This window comes from Corythoichthys intestinalis, chromosome 9, assembly GCF_030265065.1.
Source record: "Corythoichthys intestinalis isolate RoL2023-P3 chromosome 9, ASM3026506v1, whole genome shotgun sequence".
Lineage (NCBI taxonomy): Eukaryota > Metazoa > Chordata > Actinopteri > Syngnathiformes > Syngnathidae > Corythoichthys > Corythoichthys intestinalis.
Genome location: NC_080403.1, coordinates 50922032 through 50949239, shown reverse-complemented (window position 1 = coordinate 50949239; position 27208 = coordinate 50922032). Strand labels below are relative to the sequence as shown.

At 41.0% G+C, this 27208-nt stretch overlaps 1 protein-coding gene across 1 annotated transcript in view; it reads right to left on the bottom strand.

Moving 5' to 3' along the window:
- Window positions 1–27208, bottom strand: part of LOC130921299 (uncharacterized) — a 209289-nt gene that overhangs the window by 170861 nt on the left and 11220 nt on the right. Inside the window, exons 2-7 of the mRNA XM_057845008.1 lie at window positions 23930–24162; window positions 23750–23852; window positions 23570–23665; window positions 22064–22584; window positions 21143–21567; window positions 15236–20935 (exon numbers count right to left, since the gene is read on the bottom strand). Coding sequence (XP_057700991.1) covers window positions 20070–20935; window positions 21143–21567; window positions 22064–22584; window positions 23570–23665; window positions 23750–23852; window positions 23930–24162 — 2244 coding nt within the window. The 3' untranslated portion in view covers window positions 15236–20069. The remainder of the gene's footprint in view (window positions 1–15235; window positions 20936–21142; window positions 21568–22063; window positions 22585–23569; window positions 23666–23749; window positions 23853–23929; window positions 24163–27208) is intronic.

The window sequence follows — 27208 nt, the reverse complement described above, 5'->3', positions numbered from 1 at the left end:
TCGATTGGATTCAGGTCTGGACTTTGACTTGGCCATTCTAACACCTGGATACGTTTATTTTTGAACCATTCCATTGTAGATTTGGCTTTATGTTTTGGATCATTGTCCTGTTGGAAGATAAATCTCCGTCCCAGTCTCAGGTCTTGTGCAGATACCAACAGGTTTTCTTCCAGAATGTTCCTGTATTTGGCTGCATCCATCTTCCCGTCAATGTTAACCATCTTCCCTGTCCCTGCTGAAGAAAAGCAGGCCCAAACCATGATGCTGCCGCCACCATGTTTGACAGTGGGGATGGTGTGTTCAGGGTGATGAGCTGTGTTGCTTTTACGCCAAACATATCGTTTTGCATTGTGGCCAAAAAGTTCAATTTTGGTTTCATCTGACCAGAGCACCTTCTTCCACATGTTTGGTGTGTCTCCCAGGTGGCTTGTGGTAAACTTTAAACGAGACTTTTTATGGATATCTTTGAGAAATGGCTTTCTTCTTGCCACTCTTCCATAAAGGCCAGATTTGTGCAGTGTAGGACTGATTCTTGTCCTATGGATAGACTCTCCCACCTCAGCTGTAGATCTCTGCAGTTCATCCAGAGTGATCATGGGCCTCTTGGCTGCATCTCTGATCAGTTTTCTCCTTGTCTGAGAAGAAAGTTTGGAAGGACGGCCAGGTCTTGGTAGATTTGCAGTGGTCTGATGCTCCTTCCATTTCAATATGATGGCTTGCACAGTGCTCCTTGAGATGTTTAAAGCTTGGGAAATCTTATTGTATCCAAATCCGGCTTTAAACTTCTCCACAACAGTATCTCGGACCTGCCTGGTGTGTTCCTTGGTTTTCATAATGCTCTCTGCACTTTAAACAGAACCCTGAGACTATCACAGAGCAGGTGCATTTATACGGAGACTTGATTACACACAGGTGGATTCTATTTATCATCATCGGTCATTTAGGACAACATTGGATCATTCAGATATCCTCACTGAACTTCTGGAGTGAGTTTGCTGCACTGAAAGTAAAAGGGCCGAATAATATTGCACGCCCCACTTTTCAGTTTTTTATTTGTTAAAAAAGTTTAAATTATCCAATAAATGTTGTTCCACTTCACGATTGTGTCCCACTTGTTGTTGATTCTTGACAAAAAAATTAAATTTCATATCTTTATGTTTGAAGACTGAAATGTGGCGAAAGGTTGCAAGATTCAAGGGGGCCGAATACTTTTGCAAGGCACTGTAGTTCCCATGCGGTGTACTCACTTTTGTTGCCACAGGGTTAAGATATTAATGGCTATATTTTGAGTTATTTTGAGGGGAAAATAAATTAACTCTATTATATAAGCTGCACACAGACTACTTTTCATTGTGTCAAAGTGTCATTTTGACAGTGTTGTCCCATGAAAAGATTTACTTAAATATCTGCAGAAATGCGAGGGGTGTACTCACTTTTGTGATACACTGTAATATTGTTAAATCTTCCGCCATTGTAAACATCTGTTCAAAATAACACTGTCACAATACAGCCTGTGGTGTTTCTCTCCGGCGACTTTGTGTTGACAGAGGGTGGGTGTCTGTCTACAGACCGGATTCGGTTGAAGTTGGGAAATTGCGTAAAATGAAAAAAAAAAAACCAAAATACAACAATTTGATAATCCTTCTCAACCCATATTCAATTGAATACACTACAAGACAACATATTTAATGTTCAAACTGATAAACTTAATTGTTTTTTGCCAAATAATAATTTACATAGAATTTCATGGCTGCAACACATCCAGTAGAAGTTGGGAAAGGTGGCAAAATATACTGAGAAAGCTGAGAAAAGCTCATCAAATACCTATTTGGAAGATCCCACATGTGATCAGGCTAATTGGGAACAGGTCGGTACCATAAAAGGAGCCTCCCCAAACATGCTCAGTTATTCACGAGCAAGGATAGGGCGAGGTTTACCACTTTGTCTACAACGGCGTGAGAAAATAGTTGAACAACAACATTTCTCAAAGCAAAATTGCAAGGAATTTAGGGATTTCAACATCTACGGGCCATAATATCAAAAGGTTCAGAAAATCTGGTGAAATCAATGCACGTAAGCGCCGCGGCCGGAAACCAAGACTGGATGACCGTGACCTTCAATCCCTCAGACGGCACTGCCTTAAAAACCGACATGAGTGTGTAAAGGATATCACCAAATGGGCTCAGGAAAACTTCAGAAAACCACTGTCAGTGAATACAGTTCGTCACTACATCAGTAAGTGCTGGTTAAAACTCTACCATGCAAAGAAAAAGCTGTTTGTGAACAACATCCAGAAACTCTGCCGGGTTCTCTGGGCCCGAGATCATGTAAAATGGACTGATGAACAATGGAAAAGTGTTTTGTGGTTCGATGAGTCCACTTTTCAAATTGTTTTTGGAAACGCTGGACGTCGTGTCCTCCGGACTAAAGAGGAAGCGGACCATCCGGACTGTTATCAACGCAAAGTTCAAAAGCCAGCATCTGTGAGAGTATGGGGGTGCATAAGTTCCCATGGCATGGGTGACTTACATTTCTGTGAAGGCAACATAAATGCTGAAAAGTACATACAGATTTCGGAGCAAAATATGCTGCCATCCAAGCGATATCTTTTTCATGGTCGCCGCTGCTTATTTTAGCTAGATAATGCCAAGCCACGTTCTGCACGTGTTACAACAGCGTGGCTTCAAAGTAAAAGAGTTCTCCCCTGGCCCGCTTGCAGTCCAGACCTGTCTCCCATTGAAAATGTGTGGCACATTATGAAGCGTAAAATACGACAGAGAAGACCCTGGACTGTTGAACAACTGAAGCGGTTCATCAAGCAAGAATGGGAAAGAATTCCACATGAGAAGCTAAGACATATTAGTCTCCTCTCTTTCAAAACGTTTATTGAGTGTTATTAAAAGGAAAAGTGATGTAACGAAGTGATAAACATGCCCTTTCCCAACTTCTACTGCACGTGTTGCAGCCGTGAAATTCTAAGTTAATTATTATTTGAAAAATTAAAGTTTATGAGTTTGAGCATTAAATATGTTGTCTTTGTAGTGTATTCAATTGAATATAGGTTTAAAGGATTTTCAAATCATTCTATTTTGTTTTTATTTACATTTTACACAATTTCCGGACTTCAACCGAATCCGGTTTGTATAATGTGTAAATAATGATACGAGTCATACACACGCGCTGCCTCTCTCACTCTCCATTAATATTCAACTAATTCATGTTAATAGTAGAAGTGGTATATTAACAAAGAAAATGTGAACATACTGACATTAATTATTTTTCTTCTAATGTTTGGCAACTTGAGCTGTGCCTGTGGGTTTTTTCTATAAGTTCTACTTGTGTCAATTTTATTGAAAATATTTCAGTTATTTATTTTTTATTTAACATTATATTCATATTGATGTTCCAATTTGCAAATATGTTGTGAACAATTAAAAAAATCCCGTTCAATGGGAAAACATTTTTTTAGTCCATAAATCTCAAAATAACATAGATTGAATTCATTTTAGAGCTATAATTGCAAAAACGTGATGCCGTGAAACCGTGGTATTTTTGCTTAAGGTTATACTGTCAAAATCTCATACCAGTACATGCCTAATTCTAATGAAAGATTTTGGTAGCAACCTGTTGCTTTTTTTTTTTTTCAAGCAAGTGACAACTTTTTAAAGCGATATATCGATCCTTAGCGGGAGCACATTCATAACCTTTTGAAGTTACAAGTATCGCGAAATATCACCTTTTTTTTTATATACTACCACACCTCTACTGAGCATCTACATTCAGCATGATTATGACTTGCATGACTTATATTGGCACCTTGACTACTTTCCATTTTCAACCATGTTGAACCTCTCGCTTTCTCCTTCTGCACGTGGCAGATGTGCTGTGGACAGGGTCACCAATTTCCCACTAGAATCCCACTCCGCCCTTACAAACCCTCGCAATGGTCCAGCTGCTCCCGAGATGACTATTGTCCACCTTGCTGCTCTCGGATTGGCTGCAAGTGTGGGAAAGTAGCGAGACCCGCTTTGAAATGGAGATTTGTGACTATAAATAGGAGGCTTGAAGCCAGGAGAGATCACATCACACACCGCGTTGGCACCTAAAATCTCTCTGCAAGGCTCTCAGCTGACTCTTACTCAAAAGGTATGTTCATCTTCATCTTTATCAGTATGTACTCACCACTCAACAAGTGTACTCATCGTAGTTTATTGCTGTTACAGATCCGAAAACCTCTGGTAGAGAAGCTCAGTCATGAGCGAATCAAGTCTCTCCTGGCTCCAAAGTTCCTCCAGCAGCAGACAGACTCCAGGATGGAAAATGCCGAAGTCCTGAAGATGACCCTTTGCGTCCTCAGGAGGCTCCCTGGAGCTGTGATGCACTGTGGAGCTTTCTCAGAGAAGATGACTCCCCTCAGCAACATCAGCATGGAGGACAGATAGGCCGACAGCGCCGCCTGGAGACCATGGTAGACCCTGGCATGACCTGTTTTTATGGCGCAAACACAATTTGAGTGGATTTGTCATGCATGCATTTGCAATTGCCTATTTTTCCTTTTTTAATTTAATTTTATTTTATTTTTAATAGGAAGAGTCACAAATTGTCCATTTGTGATGTTATTGATCATAATGGTCACTTCTTTTTGCAATAATATTGTGTTCTCAACTTCTCGTGCATGTTGTATGAGCAGTCTGATTGCATTAGCAATCACTATGTTTATGTTTACATTTCTAATCCTTTTCATGTGTTTTCATATGATAATGATATTATTTCTGGGTCATGTTGATCACAACTTTTTTTTCTTATTGGGGAAAAAAAAACATCTTTTATGAGATAATATTGTCATGTTTTTTACAATGAATCTCAAATGATTGCATTTATAATCACCGGTAGATATTTTCTTTTAATGGAAATGTGCCTTAATTCATGTCATTGATCATATTAATCAATATTTTTTGCTTGTTGACTTCCTATGGAATGGACAGAATTACGATTATTTGTCATGCGTGATGCGTGAATTGAATGATTTTAACATCTAAGGACGTTTATGCCTTTTGTCATAATGACAAGACTATTAAAATGATTTATCAAGTTATGTTTAGACAGTCATTTCATATTGTAATGATAAAAGCTATGAGTTGGTAAACAGTGTCATCTATTGTTATGTCATCATAATTTTGTTGCAATGTAACAATTTTGTCAATGCATTTTTGGTCTTTGTTTTTAAAGACTAGTGTTCCTCCCACTCAATTTGAGTGCATTGTGTCTAGTGGAAATCTACAAGTATTGTTGTGATGCATCATCACTTGCCATTGTTTATTGAGCGATTAAAAACTTGATAACAAAAATGAAAGTGTCATTTGTCCTTTTCATAAAGCAAACAATTAATACATCATTTTAAGTTTTCCCGCTATTATGTACATTAAAGCTCCTATTTGGGCAGTTGTTTGTTTAAAGTAGTTTTGCATTCAAAATGGAAGATACTAGCTAGGCTATGCTAACTCAGTGACAATACCTTATGGGCATTTTTGTTTTTCATTTAATTTATATCATGGTTACACTCGGGAAAAATTGCCTGCAAACAAAAATCTATTTCAACAAACAAATTTCTATCTTTGTGTAAAGTTAGTTACATGACCGACAACTTACTTTTAAAACTTTTATTTGCTCCAGACGCTTCCGCCTTTGTCACTCTGCTCGCGTCTGATTGGCTGTCCTAGTTTCATAGTGTCGTATTTTCATTTAATTGTTGACGTCACAGAACACTTAGGCATCGTAAATATTTAATTTGATTCTTAAAATGTACTAAATAACTCGACCGATAACATAACAATAACGTCCCGTCTGGCGAAGACGTTTTTTGGTAACCTTGATGTGTGATTTCTGTAGTTTCTAACACTGCCATTAGAGAGCACTGTTGAATCAATATATAATTTTGGTAAAGCCAGTTGCATAAAAACGAGACAAAAAATGTACAGTAAGTGGCTTTTAAGGGCTCGAATTATTCTTATTCTTATTCTTATTTTTTTTTTATATATATATCAATATATTTATTTTACGTTGAGGACTGAGATAATTGGTGACTCAAACACCTTTTGCTTAAAAAAAACCCCAAAACAGTTAAATGGTATATATTTCGAAGTATTTAATGTAACTATGAGAATTCGTTCTATATATATTTTTTTAAATTAATATTTAATTTAATTGTAAGCAATCCACTAAACATTTGATCTATAAAAAATATTGACTGCATATGTGAAATTATTCTCAATTATTTATTTTTTTATGAAATATTTTGGAGAATCAATTCATTTTAACCTAAAACAAATATATATGGCGGAAAACACAGACAAGACTGAAAAAGCAGTTTCTGCTCTTGCACCCCTCTTTAAAATAAACTGCTGTATTTTAAGCCAAAAGAACTGTTGTGCTCGATAGAACAATATGTCTATATGCTGCCATAGCAGATTCATGGCGCACTAAGCCTCCGAACTATTTTTAATTTGTCCATTTTACCCTGAAAACCCACATTTACAGACGTCGCGCAACCGCTATTGTTTCAACCAAGCCATGAAAAGAAGGTTATTATATTTATTATTCAAAATGTCTGTCATTTATAGCTTAGAATCATTAATTGATGTCTAAATTTTAGTGAAAAAAAAAAAAAAAAAACTAAAAAAATGATTCACTCGCATATTTTAAACTTTTAAACGAATAAGTCACAATGAAAAATTTGGCGTCTGTAAAAAAGTCACGGATATCTACCTCATAACTATCGCTTAATTATATATTTTTTGTTACTGTTGCATTTTCCCCGATATGTTAGATGATAAATAATCGATCCAAACAAAAAAAAGAAATGAAAAATAACGTTTAAAAGGCTAACTATATGAAATAAAAATCTCAACCCCTCCTTGTCTGCGATTTCTGCATCGCGACCCTTATTATATCACCGTGTTTCACCCATAAATTTTTTTTTTTTAAATCCATCTGTGGCCATTCACAGCTGTGTCTTGACACCCGGTGATACATGCTACATGGCGTTTCTGGATCGAAACAAGGTAAGTAGGCAATAATATCTCGTTAAAATCGTGGCGTCTTTAATTCTTCTCTCGCGTGTTCTCGCCTCCAATGGCGCACTGCAAGCAACAGGTCACTTCCGCACATTAATATTCATGACATTAGCTACTGTTGCAAAGTAGGGACAAGCCACCGTTTGTCCCTAATAGGAAATGAATGGAAATCGTGTACGAAGGAGATGTTTACAGAACTAAACCTACCAATTCTTTCCGAAAATGATGTGCCTGATGCCAAATTGACTGGCAAAGATGTGGAAGAACATAAAAATGTTCAGTTAAAGAGATGGCTTTAGTGTCGAAGGCTGAAAAAGACGAAAAAAATGAGCCGACCTAAGCATAGCTTTGGCTTTTTTATCGACGTGACTGACAATGACATTCTCCTGTTTCAACAAGCTATCCTTTACCATCAGCCCTGTCTTTCTTATATATCCTCTGGTTGTCCTACGTCTCTTACCGTTCTTGGGGGTAATTTAGTTAGCTTTGTGTAGCGATCGCAAATGCTACTCAGTGACAGCCAACGAACACTTTTAATTTTTTCATTGATAACACATCTTAATCCTATAATTTATTTGCACTTCTCCCTTACTAAAGTTTATAAATATATATATATAAATATAAATATATATAAGGGCTGTCAAAATTATCGCGTTAATGCGCTGTAATTAATTTTTTAAATTAATCACGTTAAAATATTTGACGCAATTAACGCTCATGTCCCGCTCAGACAGTATTCTGCCTTTGGTAAGTTTTACAGCAAGGCTTTTTGTGCTGTGTAACAGCGAACTCTTGTGGTCGCTTTGCGACATGGTTTATTGTTATATTGCCAGTTCAATATGGCTGCACGACGTCTCGGGCTGACGCCTACGTTGTAATGTTGTGCCTATATGATCCTTGGACAAGATTTGTCCGTAAGTATGGTTGTTGTAAATAATGTACATATTATGTTAGTAAGCGAAATGTTATATTTTTTGTAGGAGATGCTTTTTGTTTATGTTTAGTGAACCTGTATAGCATGCTAAGCTAACGTTGTTGCTAATGCAATGCTTGTGCACTTTTTTTTTTGTAGTTTTACGACGGTCTAAAGAGGACAATGGTTTGAGGCCATTTTATTATTAAAGGGGAACTGAAGACCTTTCCGGATTTTGGTGTAATTTTATGAATATAAACTTGGGACAAGTTCGTCAAAACAACCATGACATTATCAACACGTAATTGTAAGGATAATTTGCGTTTTTTTAGTTTTTTTGCACTCCGTTAATGGTCCCTTCGCAAACCCGGAAGTGTGACGTAGGCAACAGAAGACTACCCACAGCTAACATAGCAGCAACAACGATGTCAGTGATATTTCCACCAAAGGTAACCATTCAGGATCGCTCTTTCGTGACGCTACCGATGGCAACGGCTCCCAGGAAAGATGAACTACAATTAATCCCTACATGTTTGAACCTCAGGCGTCAGATGACGGCGATTTACTTGACACAGCAGATGGCGTCATGACGCCAATTGACAGCTCGACACTTCACGAACGGGAGAGTGAGTGGTAAATCCAGCATCGTGATTTTTTTATTAGAATGCGATTACATGGTTGTATAATTTTCCATGCTCTACACATAGCTAAAACTGGATATTAGGTAATGGGACAGCTCCTACGGATCTATATATGATAAAGCTAGCCCAAATGTGGCTAAATGAATGCTCTACACATAGCTAAAACTGGATATTAGGTAATGGGACAGCTCCTACCGATCTAAATATGATAAAGCTAGCCCAAATGTGGCTAAATGAATGATATGTTATTGATATTTCAAAATAAATGACAAAACCATTTTATTTTCCAGGTGTTGCTGTAAACCGTCAAGTAATTACCCTTCCAAGAGTATGCCTGTGTCATCAGGAGATCCCAGACGTGAGAGCCAAACTTGCGGAGGCTGAAGCACTGACAGGGGCATGAATTTCATTAAAAAAATAAAACCATAAATTGTTAACAACATTGACACACAAAAGAAAAAAGTCTAATTATTATGGCGTTGTTCACTAGCTGTCAGACGCTTCGGAGTGAGGACAGCATAGACAGATTTAAATGACAGTAGAGTGAAATGCCCACTACAGTCCTTATGTACCGTATGTTGAATGTATACATCCATCTTGTGTCTTATCTTTCCATTCCAACAATTCATTTTACAGAATATATACAGTACTGTGCAAAAGTTTTAGGCAGTACACCTGCCTAAAACCTTTGCACAGTACGGTATATATATTTTTTTGATTATTAAATTTATTAGGATCATGGAAGCTTCCACTTGGGGAAAATATATACATACAGTATATCCTGTATATACATAATATAATAAAAATATACAGTACTGTGCAAAACTTTTAGGCAGGTGTCCTGCCTAAAACTTTTGCACAGTACTGTATAAAATTTACAGAAAAATATGGCATATTTTATTGATGGTTTGAATTGCGATTAATTAATTTTTAAGCTGTAATTAACTCGATTAAAAATTTTAATCGTTTGACAGCCCAAATATATATATATATATATATATATACAGTATATATAACAGAAACGGTAACAGTGGCAGTCAGATACAATTGTAATTCTTTTCAGGTCATTCATTGTCAGACAGAGGCAGTACGGCACAACGTTACGCAAAAAAAAAAATAGGTTAAAAATATAAAAAAATGCTTACCTCTTTGTCCTCTGAAAGACCATGCCAACCCAACATAATGTTTACTGCATATGAAACGTGAATGGATTCGCCGAGCTGGTGTTAAAGTCCGCGCAAGTTGATTCGGTCTTCACATTTTTTCCTCCCGAGTTTTTGGTTTCCGGAAACGTATGAAGAAAACATCCTTCATGTGTCGTAATGTCTAGAGTCGTTTCTACAAGTTCCCAAAAAGCAATGCGTGATCGGCATGTTCGTTTTTGAAAGATTACCGGAGAAAAGTAGCACTAATTACGTTGTGTCAATGCGAGGGCGGGTCTATAATGTCCCACTTCGGCTTTACTTCCGCTTTACGATGCGACGTCACGGTCTAAAAATAGCCTGCGTGCGGTACGCCATTAGGGTTTTGCTATTTAATTTTTTTTTTTTTTTTTTTTTTTAAATGCCTTCCTGTTGAAAATTTTTGTTCCCCCAGAATATTGAGATTCTAAGCTTTCCAATGATGTATCACATATGCATTTCGGACAATTTTGAAAGTTGGCCAAATTGAGCGGAACTTCAAGTCACCTGAGTGTTTTCCGCCATATAGGCAACTAGTATACTTATATTGTAGATTATTGACACAAGTAATAACATGATTTTTTTTCCACAAAAAAAAAAAAAATCAGGAATAATCAAGATTTTGTCATTAAAAAAAGTAATCTCAAATCATAGTTCCAACTAATTCTGTCTCATTGTGAATCCGCCCGGGGTGTCCAATGTGACTCCAGCCATGTGTTGTAGTGAGCGCATGGGTGAACACAGAACACAACCAGGGGGTCACCGCTCATTAAAATCTGTTTATTTTCATTACAGCACACATGTACATCGTATTCCAAAAGGTTTGCTGTACAGATGCTGCAGGCCCAGATGGATGGAGAGATGGATGAACTGATGGACAGATGGACGGAGGGGGAAACTAACTAGTGTGCCGTTGCCCGGTAGCGACTCTCCGCTCCAGTGTGCTTTAAATTTCACATCACATGAGGACACGAGTGCTATTCTCAGCTTGAATGTCTTTGTGTTAGTTGTAAGAGAGCAGAAGGGTAAAAAAACAAAAAAAGGCATCTATTATTCAGACGCTTTGGAATCTGGCTCTCTTGTCACGTAACCTTGAAAAGTCGTACTAAAAAGACTTATCAAAGCATAAAATGGGAGTGAATGGTTGTTTCAATACCATTGGCAGCGATAGACGTCAAAACCATTTCGGTGTCAGACCTCCCAGTCATAATGAATGATGATACGATCTAATCTGATGACGTGATCGTAAATCGGGCCCGATTACGTCATTTTTAGATGTTTTCCGCCATATGTATGTGTTGGACTATGCAACATTTTTAGAAGATTAGAATCGGGTTGGAAAAGATCGTATTTTAAAGATTTTTTGTAATGGCTACAAAGCAACAAAATAATCAAGGCAGGCACATTGTCAAAAGAAACACCAAAAAAGTATGTTTTGCAATAAATTATTAAATAAATGAATTAATCGCCGAGGTATTGGATCGGTACTCGGTATCAGCGGACCCTCAAAATCAGGTGACTCGGGCGCAAAAATATGTGATTAGGACATCTCTAGTTAACCCTTAGATGCATAAGTGGGTCAAAAATGACCCGGTGTGGTTGTTTTCTTGAAATATCTTCGGAATGAAAAATTATTATCAATTCATATTCCAGGTATTCCTCAAAAAACATGTTTTTGATATAATGCCATTCAAATTTTTGATGAACTTTTTATACATTTGAAGAAATTGTCATTTTTGTATTACTACCCTAAGCTTCCACAAGTGGATCAAAAATGACCCACATGCATTTTCTATGGAATCCAATGGGAATATTTCATTCTTATCAACTTTGGCTGTCAGGAATAAATTTACCATGGACCACACAGACTAGGTATGTAAAAAGTGACATCCCTTAAGATTTTTTTTACACAGCAAGAGCTGATACGTGTACTATAAGTATTATGTCAAATAGTATTTTGTGTGTGTATTTCATGACTCTTTATTATTATTTATCAACAAATTAACCTACTTCATAACTAGCTAGCTAACTAAGGCTAGATTCATACCGCAGGTCCAAATGCACAATTCCGATTTTTTGTCATATCTCTTTTTTTGGCGTACCCGTTCAGACTGCCTTTGTCCTTTGAGCCTGTTCAAGTATCACACATGCACTCTAACTCGCAGCCTGAGATGTGCTGAACAGACTGGCTCGCATGCGCAGGAGCATTGGAGCAGAGAGGAAACCGAGCATTGTCAGGCTTATTCTCAACCCCTTTTATTTTTTATGACTGTTGTCAAGCCCGCTTCTTCCCCAAAAGCCACGTTCAAGCTCGGCGCTAACGCTAATGCACAGCTGCACCGCTACCGCAGCACCCTGTCGGTCTCGCTCTTTGCTGATGTTAATTGCTGCATGAATTCCAATTTGGGGGACTTGACAGTTCGGACCGCAGCCACATTCTGGAAAAATGTGGCCCGGATGGGATTTTAGCCACATACGAAAGTGACCTGGATCGAATTTGAAAATGGTCCACTTTTATGCGACTTTTCCCGTTCAGTCGAGTCGGAAAACACGAAAAAATCGGATTTGTGCTAGATTTACAGCTGAAATGGTCCTACAGATGTTGGATGATGGAGAGGCAGTGACAGGGTTGGACTCAAGTGTCCGAAATTTCTGATGATGAGGACACAGACTATTGTCCAGGTGGCAGTGGCAGTTGTCCACCTGGAAATCCAACTGAACAGGATCAATCTGACTCATAAGTTTCCACTTATGTGTCCTCTGAAGAAGAAAGTGTCCAAATAATGGCCAACAGAATGAGTTGGTAGGGCTCTAACTAGAGAGAATTACCTCCCACCCAGGGCAGAAAACAGAGCCACAATATCCTCAGAAATCGGTCAGTGCCTCCACAAGGGCTTAGCATCGCTGTCTCACCAAAAAGATGCATGGGAGCTTTTTATCATTGATGATAATATACAAGGAAGGATGAAGTTTATTGCTGTTCTGTTTTTTGTTTTTTTTTTTCCCAAAAATGTTGATTGAATCATAAAGATATTTCAAGCATGAAATCATTCTTGTGTGGCCCTAAATATCACACTAATTAATTAATATACAAGTTATTATTCTTCACCAAAATGGCCTAAAAACACATTGGTTCTAAAATGGGTCATTTTTGACCCACTTATGGAGGAATGTAGGGTCCAGTAACTTGTGCATCCAAGGGTTAAAATCACCAAGACTTGCATAACTTGGTTAAAAAAAAAAAAAAATCAATGTGCAAGCAGTAAATGACTCACGGCCTCGAATTATGACATCATTCGTCGGACACTTTGCCAAAAAAGCAACGTCAAAATCAACCGGTAGAAGTCGTGCGAGAACTAATACATCAATGCTATGTACAGCCTCCAAAACAACAGCTACAGCTATAACCAAACATGGAAGCGTCACTTTCTACTTTCACCTGCTGGATGTGGGAAAAAAAATCAATATCTACACATCCGGGTGACACAAAACAACAGTCAAATTTAATTCATCGACGATAATATTCACACTGTTTGTGTTCACCTTTAAAAAAAAACGTACAATGTGCAATAAAACCCTTAAAGATTACCCAAAAGAACTCAGTACAAGAAGAAAAATATTCCAATATGTTCAAACACAATAGCTGATAACTAAAACATCGACACACACGCGCGCGCACACTGTGTTCTATCTACAGTCGTCCACTGGCCTCGGTCCCTGTGAGAGAGCGATAGGTAGGGAAAACTTTTGTATAAAAAGAAAAACAATGTGCAAAAATTGTTTGCTGTCTTAGGTCCCTCTCGTGGATTTACAGTAAAGATATGTAAATATCTACAAGGATCTCTGTGCACCTTTTTTCCCCCGTCTGCCTAAAAAACTGCAGCACTGAGACTGAGGTATTATTGCACTTCATTTCGCACCCAACAACGACAAACTGGGCGTACTTCCATCGATTCCATCGCAACCCAAGCAGCAAGATGGACACGCGTCCTTTCAGTCAGTGCATTATTGGTCGGTAAACAGGTCGGCAGGTACAATGTGTAAACAACCAGCTGTGGAGAGCCGGACACACTATGTGCTGCATGCATTTCGAGCAGTCAGGAGCTCAAAAACAAGAACAAGGAGCATTGCTTGTGTTTTACGACCCTTAGCAAAGAATATGGAATCACCAGTCTCGGAGGAGCACTCATACATTTTTCCATGTACAACAAACTCAGATAAAAAGCTTGAAAAATATAACGAATTAGTTAAAAAGTGCAACTCTTTAGCATCCAGAAACACTAAAAGAAATGAATAAAAAACATTGTGGTGGTCACAAGGCCGGCCCAGCCTATACGCAGACTATGCAACTGCTTAGGGCCCCTGACCACTAGGGGGCCCCCAATCTGGCAATTGTTTTATTTTTATTCTATTTTGTTTAATACAGTTTGCTTTATTTGACTTTTGTGAGTTTTGATACTTGATTACAAGCTTAAAAAAATAAAAATTCTTCCTTAACTTTTTCTTTTCACTTTTTGGCGCTATCTACTGTAACTACTGACAATCATTTGGGGTGAGAAGTTTGAAGTATGCAGTGCAACAAAATCTGATTAATATACAAAATATGGACGTATGGGTTGGATTGCATGTATGGGTTTCGCAGTACACTGTGACGAAATGGTGAGCCAAAAATATGTGCCCCTTTGCATTTTTTTGCTTAGGGCCCCCAAATGGCCTGGGCCGGCCCTGGGTGGTCAGGAAAAAGTGCAGGGAAATATACACTTACCGGCCACTTTATTAGGTACACCTGTCCAACTGCTCGTTAACACTTAATTTCTAATCAGCCAATCACATGGCGGCAACTCAGTGCATTTAGGCATGTAGACATGGTTTAAGACAATCTCCTGCAGTTCAAACCGAGCATCAGTATAGGGAAGAAAGGTGATTTGAGTGACTTTGAACGTGGCATGGTTGTTGGTGCCAGAAGGGCTGGTCTGAGTATTTCAGAAACGGCTGATCTACTGGGATTTTCACGCACAACCATCTCTAGGGTTTACAGAGAATGGTCCGAAAAAGAAAAAATATCCAGTGAGTGGCAGTTCTGTGGGCGGAAATGCCTTGTTGATGCCAGAGGTCAGAGGAGAATGGCCAGACTGGTTTGAGCTGATAGAAAGGCAACAGTGACTCAAATAACCACCCGTTACAACCAAGGTAGGCAGAAGAGCATCTCTGAACGCACTGTACGTCGAACTTTGAGGCAGATGGGCTACAGCAGCAGAAGACCACGCCGGGTGCCACTCCTTTCAGCTAAGAACAGGAAACTGAGTCTACAATTTGCACCAACTCATCGAAATTGGACAATAGAAGATTGGAAAAATGTTGCCTGCTCTGATGAGTCTCGATTTCTGCTCCGACATTCGGATGGTAGGGTCAGAATAACCCTAATACCTAATAAAGTAGCCAGTGAGTTTATATGGAATCACTCCATTCTGAGGAAAAAAATATGGAATAATTAGAAATGAACAAAGAAATAACAATCAAAACACATCTCAATTTAGTAGCACCACCTCTGGCTTTTATGTCTTGCAGTCTCTGAGGCATGGACTTGATGAGTATTCTTCATCAATTTGGCACCAACTCTCTTTGATTGCAGTTGCCAGATCATCCTTGCAGGTCGGAGCCTTGCTGTGGACCATTTTTTTCAATTTCCACCACAGGTTTTCAATAGGGTTGAGATCTGGGTTCTTTGCAAGAAAAGTTTAACAGTTTTAGCTCTGTAGCATGTTGCATTGTCATCTTGGAAAACGACAAACATATTTTCAATTGAAGGGATAAGAAAGCTGTCTAAAATTTCAATGTAAACGTGTAAATTTTTTGAAGATTTAACCACAGCCATCTCCCAGGTGCCTTTGCCTGACATGCAGCCTCATATCATCAAGGACTGAGGGAATTTTGATGTTTCCTTCAGTCAGTCATCGTTGTAAATCTCACTGGAACAGCACCAAGCAAAAGTTCCAGAATCGTCACCTTGTCCAATGCAGATTCTTGACTCTTGACACCTTGTACAGTACAGATTCTTGACTCTTGACAAGGTGTGTGTTTCTGAATGCTAAAGAGTTGCACTTTTGAAATTATTTTTTTCAAGCTAGTTTGCTCTACATGATAAAATGTTTGAGTGAGTGCTCGTCCGAGACTGGTGATTCCATACTTTTTGCCAGGGGTTATATTTGTGAATTTATGTCACTGAGTTTGGTCAGCCACGTTTTGGCTCGTATCAGAGTTAAAAGTATGTGCTCCCTATTATGTGTTCCAGTTAGGAGGCGAGCAGCAGAATTATGGAGTCAACTGGATAATTTTGAATGAATATAATCTAAAAATCAAAGGCTGATGCGTCGTGTGTAAGGGACAAGAGAATAAAATCTAACATTATGCCTTTAGTTGTGCGCAATTTTCCAGTCATGCAAAGAGGCTCTGAATTGCGTCTTTCAGTGATTTTCAACTACTACCGTGCTGCAAAAGATTCGAAAGTCTCACCAACTTCAGGTCGTTCGGCATCAAATTTTTGGCAATCTGAAGTTTGCAACCTTCAGCGTAGACGTTGGCTAGCTTGCGCAAACGTCTTTCGGAGTTAAGTCTATTTATAACAGATCCTGTTTTAGGAAACATCCCAAGGATATTCTAAGTTGTCCTAAGCCTTGACCATAGACTTCACTATCAGTTGACGGGAAACGGTCCGTAGAGGGCCTATTTAAAAAAACTTCAAATTTAAATATTTTCAAAACCAAAGCCGCAAGCGACCTAAAACCAAAACGGGCACCTCCCTTAAGCGTATGAGTCTCCATTAACAGCAGTATGAAAAACTTCAGTTGTTCCCTAATAAAATCCCGATTCATTATTTTTCATATTACAAAATTTTAAAATGGCTTTAAAATTCTCAGATTTTACACTAGATGCACAAAAATCACCGGAGGCAGAGAAAATCACTTATAGTTTCAGGATCACTAGCAATATTTAACATATCATATACGTTTTTGCCCGAAATAGCGACTTAGAATTTTTCAACAACTAATAAATCAGCTCAATTTTCACATCAGAAATTTAATACTTAAAGAAAGCATGCATAATCATCTTAATTTTACTCAACAAAAGCTAATTTTGCATTTTTCTATACAATCAAAACTTGGTTGAATTCCAGCACGTCTTGCCGGCTTTCTGGCCCTCGTCGGTTTTAGATTGAAATGTTACATCAAATAAAACACATAAAAGCCGAATGTTTTTTGTATGGACGCAGAAATGTCTAAATTACAAGGTTTTTTTTGCCGAAAAATGTGCAGTTGGCCGAAAAAATAACAGATTATTTCAATGTAAAGTCACGCTATTTTGTATGGATACAAAATCCAACATGGCGGCCATCACAAAACAAAGCAATAATACCTGACTGCAGCCGACAGCCGCTCTCGCGTCAGTCAACCAACATAGTAACGCATAGTAACGCACGCCTTTCCCGTCTCAGTAACGATAACGGCGTTGCCAAGATGAGAAAAGTAATTAATTAGATTACTCACTACTGAAGAAAATAACGCCGTTAGTAACGCCATCATATTCTAACGTCGTTTTTAACAACACTGAACCTAAGTAACAAAATATTCCTAAATTGGCAAAATCTCGACTTGAATCTATCATTAATGATGAAACAGTTTTAAAACATGTGAAAACATGTCGAAAGTAGACAGGAGGGAAATAATGCCAAACGGGAGCAATTTTAACAACTCTAACGGTTGATTCACTACATTAAATGACTTCCAAACATAGCAAAAGTTACAAAATGGTTATCGCGATATCCGCAATACCTCTCTGTCTAGTTAAGTTTAGGGTAAAGAGTTGGGCTAGGGCCTATTGTCCTAAAATCCCTTTAAAATTCACATAGTACAATAAACTAAACCTTCGCGCCGACGTACCAACAGCAGGCGTGGTTTGGAGGGTCGTAATTTGGATGAGGAGTGGTTTGTAGCGTGGCTCCGGCTGCAGTCAGACCCTTCTCAAACAATGAGCTTTTTAAAGTTGAAAATTCTTGTAAATAAATGCGTAAAAACCCGGAATTTCTATAGATATGAACAGAAAACAGTCTAGATTATTGGTTAAAAGTAGAGATGTCCCGATCACGTCATTTTCAAAGTATCGAAATCGGCAAAAAAGTATCGGCCATGCCTTTTTTTAAGTTTTTTTTTTTTTTAATTCAATCGTTTTCTAATTGTATTTAATGTTACAGACATAATGTGTTTCACTCTTCCAGAGTCTTTAGTTTAGGCTTAAGGTAGGGTTATCAAATTTATCCTACTAACGGCGGTAATTAATTTTTTGAAAAATGTATCACGTTAAAATATTTAACGCAATTAATGCATGCGCTACACGACCCACTCATGCATTGTCGCGCTTAATCTGTAATGCTGTTTTACCTATGTAGAGAGATAACAGGCAGCGTAAAATGAGTAGAGTGAATTTTGGCAGCCTTTGGAGCCTTTTTTTAATTGGCTAAAACCTTACAATTCCTCTCCCTACGATTAGAAATATCATGGGAAGCAATGTGGGGAAGCAATCTGGGGAAGCAAGGTAGCAATTGATCTTTATCTTAACACCTTATGTTATTTGCCAACGCAGAGAAGATATATCAATTGGTAGCACTACGCACAGTAATGGTTCCGCTTTCAATCATGCATTTGGGCATGACTACAATATCATTTACTGAAAGCTCAACAAATACACTAGATGGCAATATTTAGTCACATTATACAAAGTCACAAGTCTTTCTATCCGTGGATCCCTCTCACAGAAAGAATGTTAACAATGTAAATGCCATCTTGAGGATTTATTGTCATAATAAACAAATACAGTACTTATCTACAGTATGTTGAATGTATATATTGGTCCGAGTTTTATTCATTTTTTTCTTAATGCATTGCCAAAATGTATACTGTATGATCGGGAAAAATTATCGGGAATGATTGGAATTGAATCGGGAGCAAAAAAAAAAGCAATCGGATCAGGAAATATCGGGATCGGCAGATACTCAAACTAAAACGATAGGGATCGGATCGGGAGCAAAAAAACATGATCGGAACAACCCTAGTTAAAAGCAAAAAAAAAAAAAAAACGGGCAGTTATCATTCATTTTACTTATATTTCAAAATTTCCTAAATATTTCAAGCTAAAGTTACTCTAATTTTTTCCATTCATTTCATTTTTTACACATTAGAAAATGCACGCACGGTGCTATTTCATATAATTACCTTGAATCCTAGACCAAATTACTCTCGAGAAACTCCTGCCTGCTTGTATGCACTAAAACATTAGTCCTGTTTCCACCTAAATCCGGCGTTAGAACGCAGCGTGTGTTTGAGTTTATCACAGTGAAATCTTCTACAACGCTCTGCCTGACCCGGCCCCTTACTGGAAGCCGTGGCGCAATGTCTATAGGAGCTGTCTCGTCAACTAATAGTGAAGTCTATGCCTTGATGTTGAAGAGCTTAACGTACAAAGGTCCTGTAAAATTGCAGCACCAGAACATGATTTCAGTTGTAGAATTTGCTATGGGAACGCCTAACCTTGCCCGCATAACATCTGACAAAGATTCGCCTCAGCCTTTTATGCATCTCACAATCAGTAACTATAGTAGCTGCAAAATCTGAAACTGCATCAGCAGTGTAAAAAAAGGCTTTAGTTTTATGTATTTGTGGAGAATAGTGAGGTGAGGAACACCCTGACTGCTAGTTAGAGGATGAAGAAGGGACACCTGGATTGTGTTGATGTTCTTTCCTGATAAAAAGTGACATCACAAGTAAAGCGATTTAGTAAATTAGTGGCCCTACCACAAGGATCGGTAATGCAATAACCGTTAGCTTGAAAAAGCAGACAAAAGGTTTGTACCGCCGGTTGCTTTGTGCCGCATGCTTCAGTGATTTTGGTCAACAACAGTGCTGCTTAAAGTTCTGTACCAAGTTCCATATGTGCACCGTGAAAAGACACCCACTGTGTTCTAGTGCACTGAAAAGTATGGGGTGGTTCTCAAACTGGGATTCTGGAACCCCAAGATGGAGACTGGAGCCAGCAAAATAATTTGCAAGAAATGATTGTGGGGTATCACTTTGGAAAACGGCAATTTAAAAAAACAATTACTCATAAATATGGCATGGTAGTTATCTTGACTTGGTGTAAGGCTTATGGGATGAATAGAATTCTCCTCAGTATGGGGTTCCTGGACCCCAAAAGTTTGAGAACCCCTGGTTTAAACGGTAGTGACCGTGAGCAGGGGGCTGGGACACAGCATGGGGTGGTCGTGCCTGGTGCCGTGAGTCAGCAGCTCCTCCACCGTGGTCCAGTCGTCCAACATCTTCCGGTTCCTCAGCCGACTCAGCTTCCTCTGACTCATCTCTAGCACGGTGTTGCACCGGGCGTCCGTCAAAGCGCCACCGGCCCGGGTCTCTGTCGCAGGGGAGCGTGGCGGGCCAGACGCGCCCCCACCCCTTGCCTGCTGTTGCTTCTGTTCTCGGGCCAGGAGAAAGTGTTCCCTCCTCTCCGTCCGGCTCCAGTAGCGACCCAGCAGCATGTCCGCGCTGGTCTCCTCGTCCGTGCTCATCCCGCTGCGCTCGTCGGCCAATTGTGACGCCCGGTCCCTCAGGAGCTGGTTCCTGGACACCCGAGTTGTTGTGCTGGGTTTAGGGCAAGGATTCACTTTGGGTTGTGGCTGTGGATCTGATAGGTCGTTCTTTGCATCTGGAGCGGGTGTTGGCGTGGCTCCCATGTGGACCTCCAAGGTACTGTAAAGGCCTCGGGCTCCTCCTCCATTACCCTGGGATTGGCGGCTCGCCGGCTTGGGCCAGGTGTCGTTGACGTCCCCCGGCTGGCTGAGATGGGCGGGCCCCTGCAGGTGCTGCTCCCTTGCCGCCCGGCTCCTTTGCATTTCTCGGTCAACCTCCTCCTGAATCTGCACTTCCCTTTCCAGACTCTTCTCCATTTGCTCCCTCTCCATTTGCTCACTCTGCTCTGCTTCAAGAGGGTCGGGCATCAAGCTCATTTGCTGCCACCAGTCTTGGTGGGTGTTGGGGTTGTTGTTGTACTGCAGCTCGTGAGCACTGGGCACCCGAATGTGGACTGGATAAAAGATAAAATAGATAGGTAATGAATTTACCAACTTACCAATTTACCACAGTTTGCGCCTGTGAATGGCGCAAAGACTTTTGGCTACACCTTCCGAGTGGAAACCAAGACTTTATAGTTTTATAGATAGCTAGATAGTTGGTGAGATTTTTAGACTTATCCCAAAAACAGGATCCAAACCAAATTGACAATTTCAAGTACCTGGGTGTGGCTGTGCTGAGAGCGGGGAGGCCATCACATCCGCCCCCATTTCGCCCTCTTCTGGCAGCCCTGGTGGTAGGACACCATGAGGCGGGACCCCTCCGCAGTAATGCAGGGTGGCCGCGCAATAGGAGGGTGAGGCCGGGTGGCTGGCCCTCCGACGGTACTCTTGCTGCGGGGGGCGGTGGTGCAGGGTACGGCTTCTCCTCAGCATTCCCATTGAGCTGGAACCCTGATGGTGCGGTTGCTGTATGGGAGCTAATGGTCTCCTGTGGCTGGAGGGCGTGCTGCAAGTGGAGAGGACTGGGCCGCTCATGCGGGGCACGGATGTGTGGGCGTGGGATGGGTTGAAAAGTGCGCCGCTGCTGGAGCTGTGGCGGTTTAGACAGGGCCGGTCTGCTTTGTGGAATTGGACTGATGACACCCTAGAAAGAAAATTTATGGCTTTAAAAAATGCACCAATGAAAACATAGCTTCTCCCCAAGATGTATCAATTTTGAAATACTTCATTCATCAATTACTGCTGACCCATCAGACAATGCAGTTTACACAATCTCGTGAATAACAGAAACAGAACAAAAATATGCAAATGTGAAAAAATTCAAATTTTGGAGAGAATAGCTGATTAATCAGTGTTCTTATTATTCAGCCACTGACATTTTCCCCCCTCAATTTTCACATTTACGCAAGAAGTTCTTGGCTGTTTCCATGGAGACGAGCTCATTTTGAGGTGGCCCATATTGGCTTCAGTTTGAATTAATCTAGTTTTGTGTACAAATCATTATCCGCTACACTGGCATACCCGTGAATTTGAGTGTGAATGATTGTCTATATGTTCCCTGCAATTGGCTGGGGACTAGAACAGAATTAAACCTCTCTCCCTTTTGAATCTTCACAACCATCATTTCATATTCAACATACCTGAAAAGTCCACGGTTCGGCACGTCCAAGACCGCCCCGGTGGCCTCCTCCATCCCCATTTGCATGCGCTGACATGGTGGATGCATGGTCAGCGTCTCAGGGATGGCCTCCAGTAACTCGCGGTGGCTCATAGGGCAGCTGTCGCGGCGCTCCCGCCTCTCGCACGTCTCCCCCTGGTGCTGCAGTCGGGCATTGTAAAGCCGCATGCGTTTCTCCAGCATCCTCTGGAAGTGGCGGAACTCGCCGGTGCTGACGCTATAGAAGCCCGAGTCGCTAAGCTCTGACGAGATGAAGGACTCAGAGGAAGGCGAGCCGCCGCCACCCGGTCCGAAGGACCCGCAGCCACCAGGGCCCAAGGCGCCGTGGGAGTGGCAATCCTCCAGCCCGGCCTCCTCGGTCTCTAAGCCGGAGAGGTCCCCTTGGTGGAGGGAACCGTCGGTCCAGCCCAGGCCGCTGTCCAGCTCATGGTGGAGGGGCAGGAAGCCCAATGGCTTCTCCAACAGGAAGTCATCATCGTCCGTCTGCGAAGAACACAATTGGAATTTGTTCTCTGGATTGGCACAATGAAGCCTCTACCTAAGATCTGCGCAGTATTCATGGTTAGACTTATTTTGCAACTGCCTCTCATTTCGTTTCAGGTAATTTGCCCTTTCCCTATGTTTCACGCAAGTCAGAGTGTCTTCCCGAGCCTTAATGTTTTCCAACTGTTTTACGTTACCTTTTTGTATAGTTATTTTTTTTTAATGACAACAGCTGACAATACACTTCAATTGTACTTTTTACCATCGTTTGGAAGACCATTCAATCATTCTATCATCACTGGCATAGCTATATGAACAAGATACAATATTTAAGGTGAAATATCACCTATTTCAAGGCACATGGTGTCATTTTAAAGCACATTCAAGTAACAATTTTACCTAGTTGATTTGTGAAAGCTCTATATTTCATACACGACTTAATATAAACTTGTCTTAGCATCACGGCTGTCTCAAACAGCTCCAAATAGGACTTTTTGAGAACCTCCCCCTCCCCACCTTAAAGGTTTAATTTCATTTTCATAGTCCAGCCATTTCTGATGAAGCGCATCATCCTTTGGAAGTGTGAAAAGAGGTTGCAACCAAAAATACACGTATTCTTTAACATTTCGGAAAATTACTCGATTAAAAAAGCTTTTCTCCCACTTGTAGTCTGCCCGAATGCTCAGTATTAGCTAAGCTTTAGCATTATCTGCAACTTGTCTTAAGGGGAAAGGGAGGCGGCACACAGGGGAGGGGAGCAGTGCGGCACACGTCAGAGAGGAGGAGGAGCTCAGAGAAAGAGGCGGAGCTAGGTACCACTGAGTGTTTCAGCATCCCCCACCAGTAGAACATTTGACGATTTCTCACACACAGTTGAATGGTTTAGAAAACGTGTTTTAACCAGGGAATGACCATTATGCATGATTAAAAGCTCCAAAAAGTGAAATTTGCATGCAAAATAATTATTTTGGAGAAATGAAGCTACCTGGCTGTGAAAGCCTTTGGGCTCATCTAGATTGACGTTACAGCATCCCATCAGGCAGTTCTGCTCCTTGGCTCGCCGGCCGCCCATTTCCGGATCCTAATTTAGTCATCGCACAGGAAATGTGGACATTAGAACAAGTACATGTCAGTATCTAGTGATGGAAAGGCTAGCCAGTGTCACCTGGTGGCTCATTTCCACGGTGTCCCTTGGGGAGTTAGGCAGGTAGCCGTAGTGTCCTCCATCGCAGTGATCTTGCGGCAGAGACAAGTGGCCGAAATAATGTCTGAAAGCAAGAAAAACAACTTTTTAGTGTTTTTTTTCTACTAACATCACAAAATTTGAAGGGAAATCTTTCATCACCTGTCCTGATAAGTGGGGCTGGGAGCATTGAGCCCTGCCGGCATCCTTGTCAGTGGCAGGTTGAGGTGCTGTAGGTTGAGGGGCAGAGGCTCCCAGGCGCCTCGGTGGTCCGCCTCAATGCTGCTACGGCCCCTTTGAGTCTTGACCTGCATGGTAACAGGGAGCTGACTTGCAGCCAGGATGCGTAGCGCGTCCCGTTGACTCAGGTGCGCCAGGCTGCGCCCACCACCCAGCTAGACACCAGGGAAGATAAAAGACAATGCTGTCGATTAGAGGAAGATGTTTAGTTTGTCTAAGTTCATGATGTACCCAGCGACCATTTTGAGTGTGGTGTCTTTTAGAGGAATGGAGAATGTTTCTGAGTAAATACAACACACACTTTGCAGTGGCACGTTTATTTCAAGGAAGGAATCTATTTCTGTAACTGAATGACGCACTCGGCTCTTAGCAGATGAAAAGAACATGTGATGGAGTATAAATTTTCATTTTATTCTCCCACATGTGCATGTGTTGAGTTTTTTGTTATCATGTTTTAGTCTGTTGCTTCTGTGCTAATGTTTTTTCCTAATTCCAAGTTTGTTTTTTGTTTTTTTACCTGTTCACCCATTTACTTTGCCATTTGTCTTCTCTTTTAACGCTTTCACCATTTCATTTCCCTTTTCTAAGGAATCAAGACGCCATCCATCCATCCATCCATCCATCCATCCATCCATCCATCCATCCATCCATCCATCCATCCATCCATCCATCTATCCATTTTCTCCCGCTTATCCGAGGTCAGGTCACGGGGGGAGCAGCTTAAGCAGGGAAGTACAGACTTCCCTCTCCCCAGCCACTTTATCCAGCTCTTCTTGGGAGATCCCAAGGCGTTCCCAGGCCAGCCAGGGGGCATAGTCTCACCAGCATGTCCTGGGTTGGACCCGCGGCCTCATCCCATTGGGACGTGCCCAGAACACCTCACCAGATAAGCGCCCCGGAGGCATCCTAATCAGGTGCCCGAGCCACCTCATCTGGCTCCTCTCGATGTGGATGCTCTACTCTGAGCCCCTTCCCGATGACCGAGCTTCTCACCTTATCGCTAGGGGAGAGCCCGGACATTCTATGGAAGAAACTCATTTCAGCCGCTTGTATCCGGGATCTTGTTCTTTTGGTCACAACCCACAGCTCGTGACCATAGGTGAGGGTAGGAATGTAGATCGATCTGTAAATAGAGAACATCGCCTTTCGGTTCAGCTCCTTCATAGCCATGACGGACTGATGCAGGGGCACCAATCCCCCTGTCGATCTGCCGTTCCATTTTTCCGTCACTTGTGAACAAGACCCCAAGATACTTGAACTCCTCCACTTGGGGAAGGACCTCATCCCTGACCGGGAGAGGGCATTCGACCTTTTTCCGACTAAGAACCATGGTTTCAGATTTGGAGGTGCTGATTCACAGCCAGACCGCTTCACACTCGGCTGTGAACCACTCCAAGTGAGAGTTGAAGGTCAGGGCTTGATGAAGCCAAAATCTACATCTACAAAAAGCAGAGATGCAATACTGAGGCCACCAAACGGGACCCACTCAACACCTCGGCTACGCCTGCATATTCTGTCCATAAAAGTTATGAACAGAACCGGTGACATCGGCAGCCTTGGAGGAGTCCAACCCTCACTGCAAACGGATCTGACTTACAACCGGCTACACGGACCAAACTCTGACACATCCCCCTTATTAGGGATTCCGATACCCCATACTCCCGGAGCACCCCCCACAAGACTCTCAGGGGACACGCTTGAACGCCTTCTCCAAGTCCACAAAACACATGTAGACTGGTTGGGCGAACTCCCATGACACCCGAACAATCCTGCTGAGGGTATAGAGCTGATTCATTGTTCTGCGGCCCGGAAGAAAACCACACTGCTCCTCCTGAATCCGAGATTCGACTTCGCGAAGGGCACTCCTCTCCAGCACCCCTGAGTTAACCTTCCCAGGGAGACTGATGAGTGTGATCCCCAGTGTTGTCAGTAACGCGTTAGTTAGTAACGCGTTAGTGTAATCTTATTACTTTTTTTCAGTAACGAATAATCTAACGCGTTCATTTTTCTACACCAGTAATCTGATTAAAGTTAGTTTCCTTAGTGTCTCTGCGTTACTATTTTTCATTGCCTCATAACGTATGTAGAATGAAGAATATTGTAGTCATGTACGAAGAGCATTTGGAATAGAAAATGCTAAACTAGAGGTTCCCGGTACGTGTTTCCATGACAACCTCTTAGCTATTTCCTGTTTTGGTCTCGCATCATATGTGTTGTGGGACTGAGGCAGGTGGACATTCGAGCCGAGTGTTGAGACGTTGCGAGGGAATGTTGATCTGTGGATATCCATGAATGAAGGTATTTTTCCTTCATTCTGGAGGGTATCAGCAAAAGGTTGGACCCCCTACATGCGCGGCCGTTTCATAGCTTTGCCGTAGCAACGACGGGCGGTCATCGCTCCAAGTTGGCAAGCTTTGTTTACATCATATGCGTGTTGCACATTTATGACGTGAGGTGATGTGTTAGTTTAGCCTCTGTGGGATGTGTTGTAAGTCCGATTGAGTGTAAAGTGCTTAGTTGTCGCCACGTTTTGTGGCCAAAATGACCGCGTGTGTGTTGAGAGGAGTACTTCCGGGTTGTGCACGCGTATCTGCGCCCGCCACCACCATTGCAATTTTGTGCAGTCAGTTTGCATTGTTTTACATTGGCACTGATATGCTGTTAACTAGGGTTGTTCCGATCATGTTTTTTTTGCTCCCGATCCGATCCCGATCGTTTTAGTTTGAGTATCTGCCGATCCCGATATTTCCCGATCCGATTGCTTATTTTTTTTTTTTTTTGCTCCCGATTCAATTCCAATCATTCCTGATAATTTTTCCCGATCATATACATTTTGGCAATGCATTAAGAAAAAAATGAATAAAATTCGGACAAATATATACATTCAACATACGGTACATAAGTACTGTATTTGTTTATTATGACAATAAATCATCAAGATGGCATTTACATTATTAACATTCTTTCTGTGAGAGGGATCCACAGATAGAAAGACTTGTAATTCTTAAAGGATAAATGTGACTTTGTATATTGTGACTAAATATTGCCATCTAGTGTATTTGTTGAGCTTTCAGTAAATGATACCGTAGCCATTTAACTGTTCTGCCCAATGCATGATGGGAAATGCAACCATGACTGTGCGTAGTGGTACCAATTGATATATCTTCGCTGCGTTGGGAAATAACATAGGGTGTTAAGTAA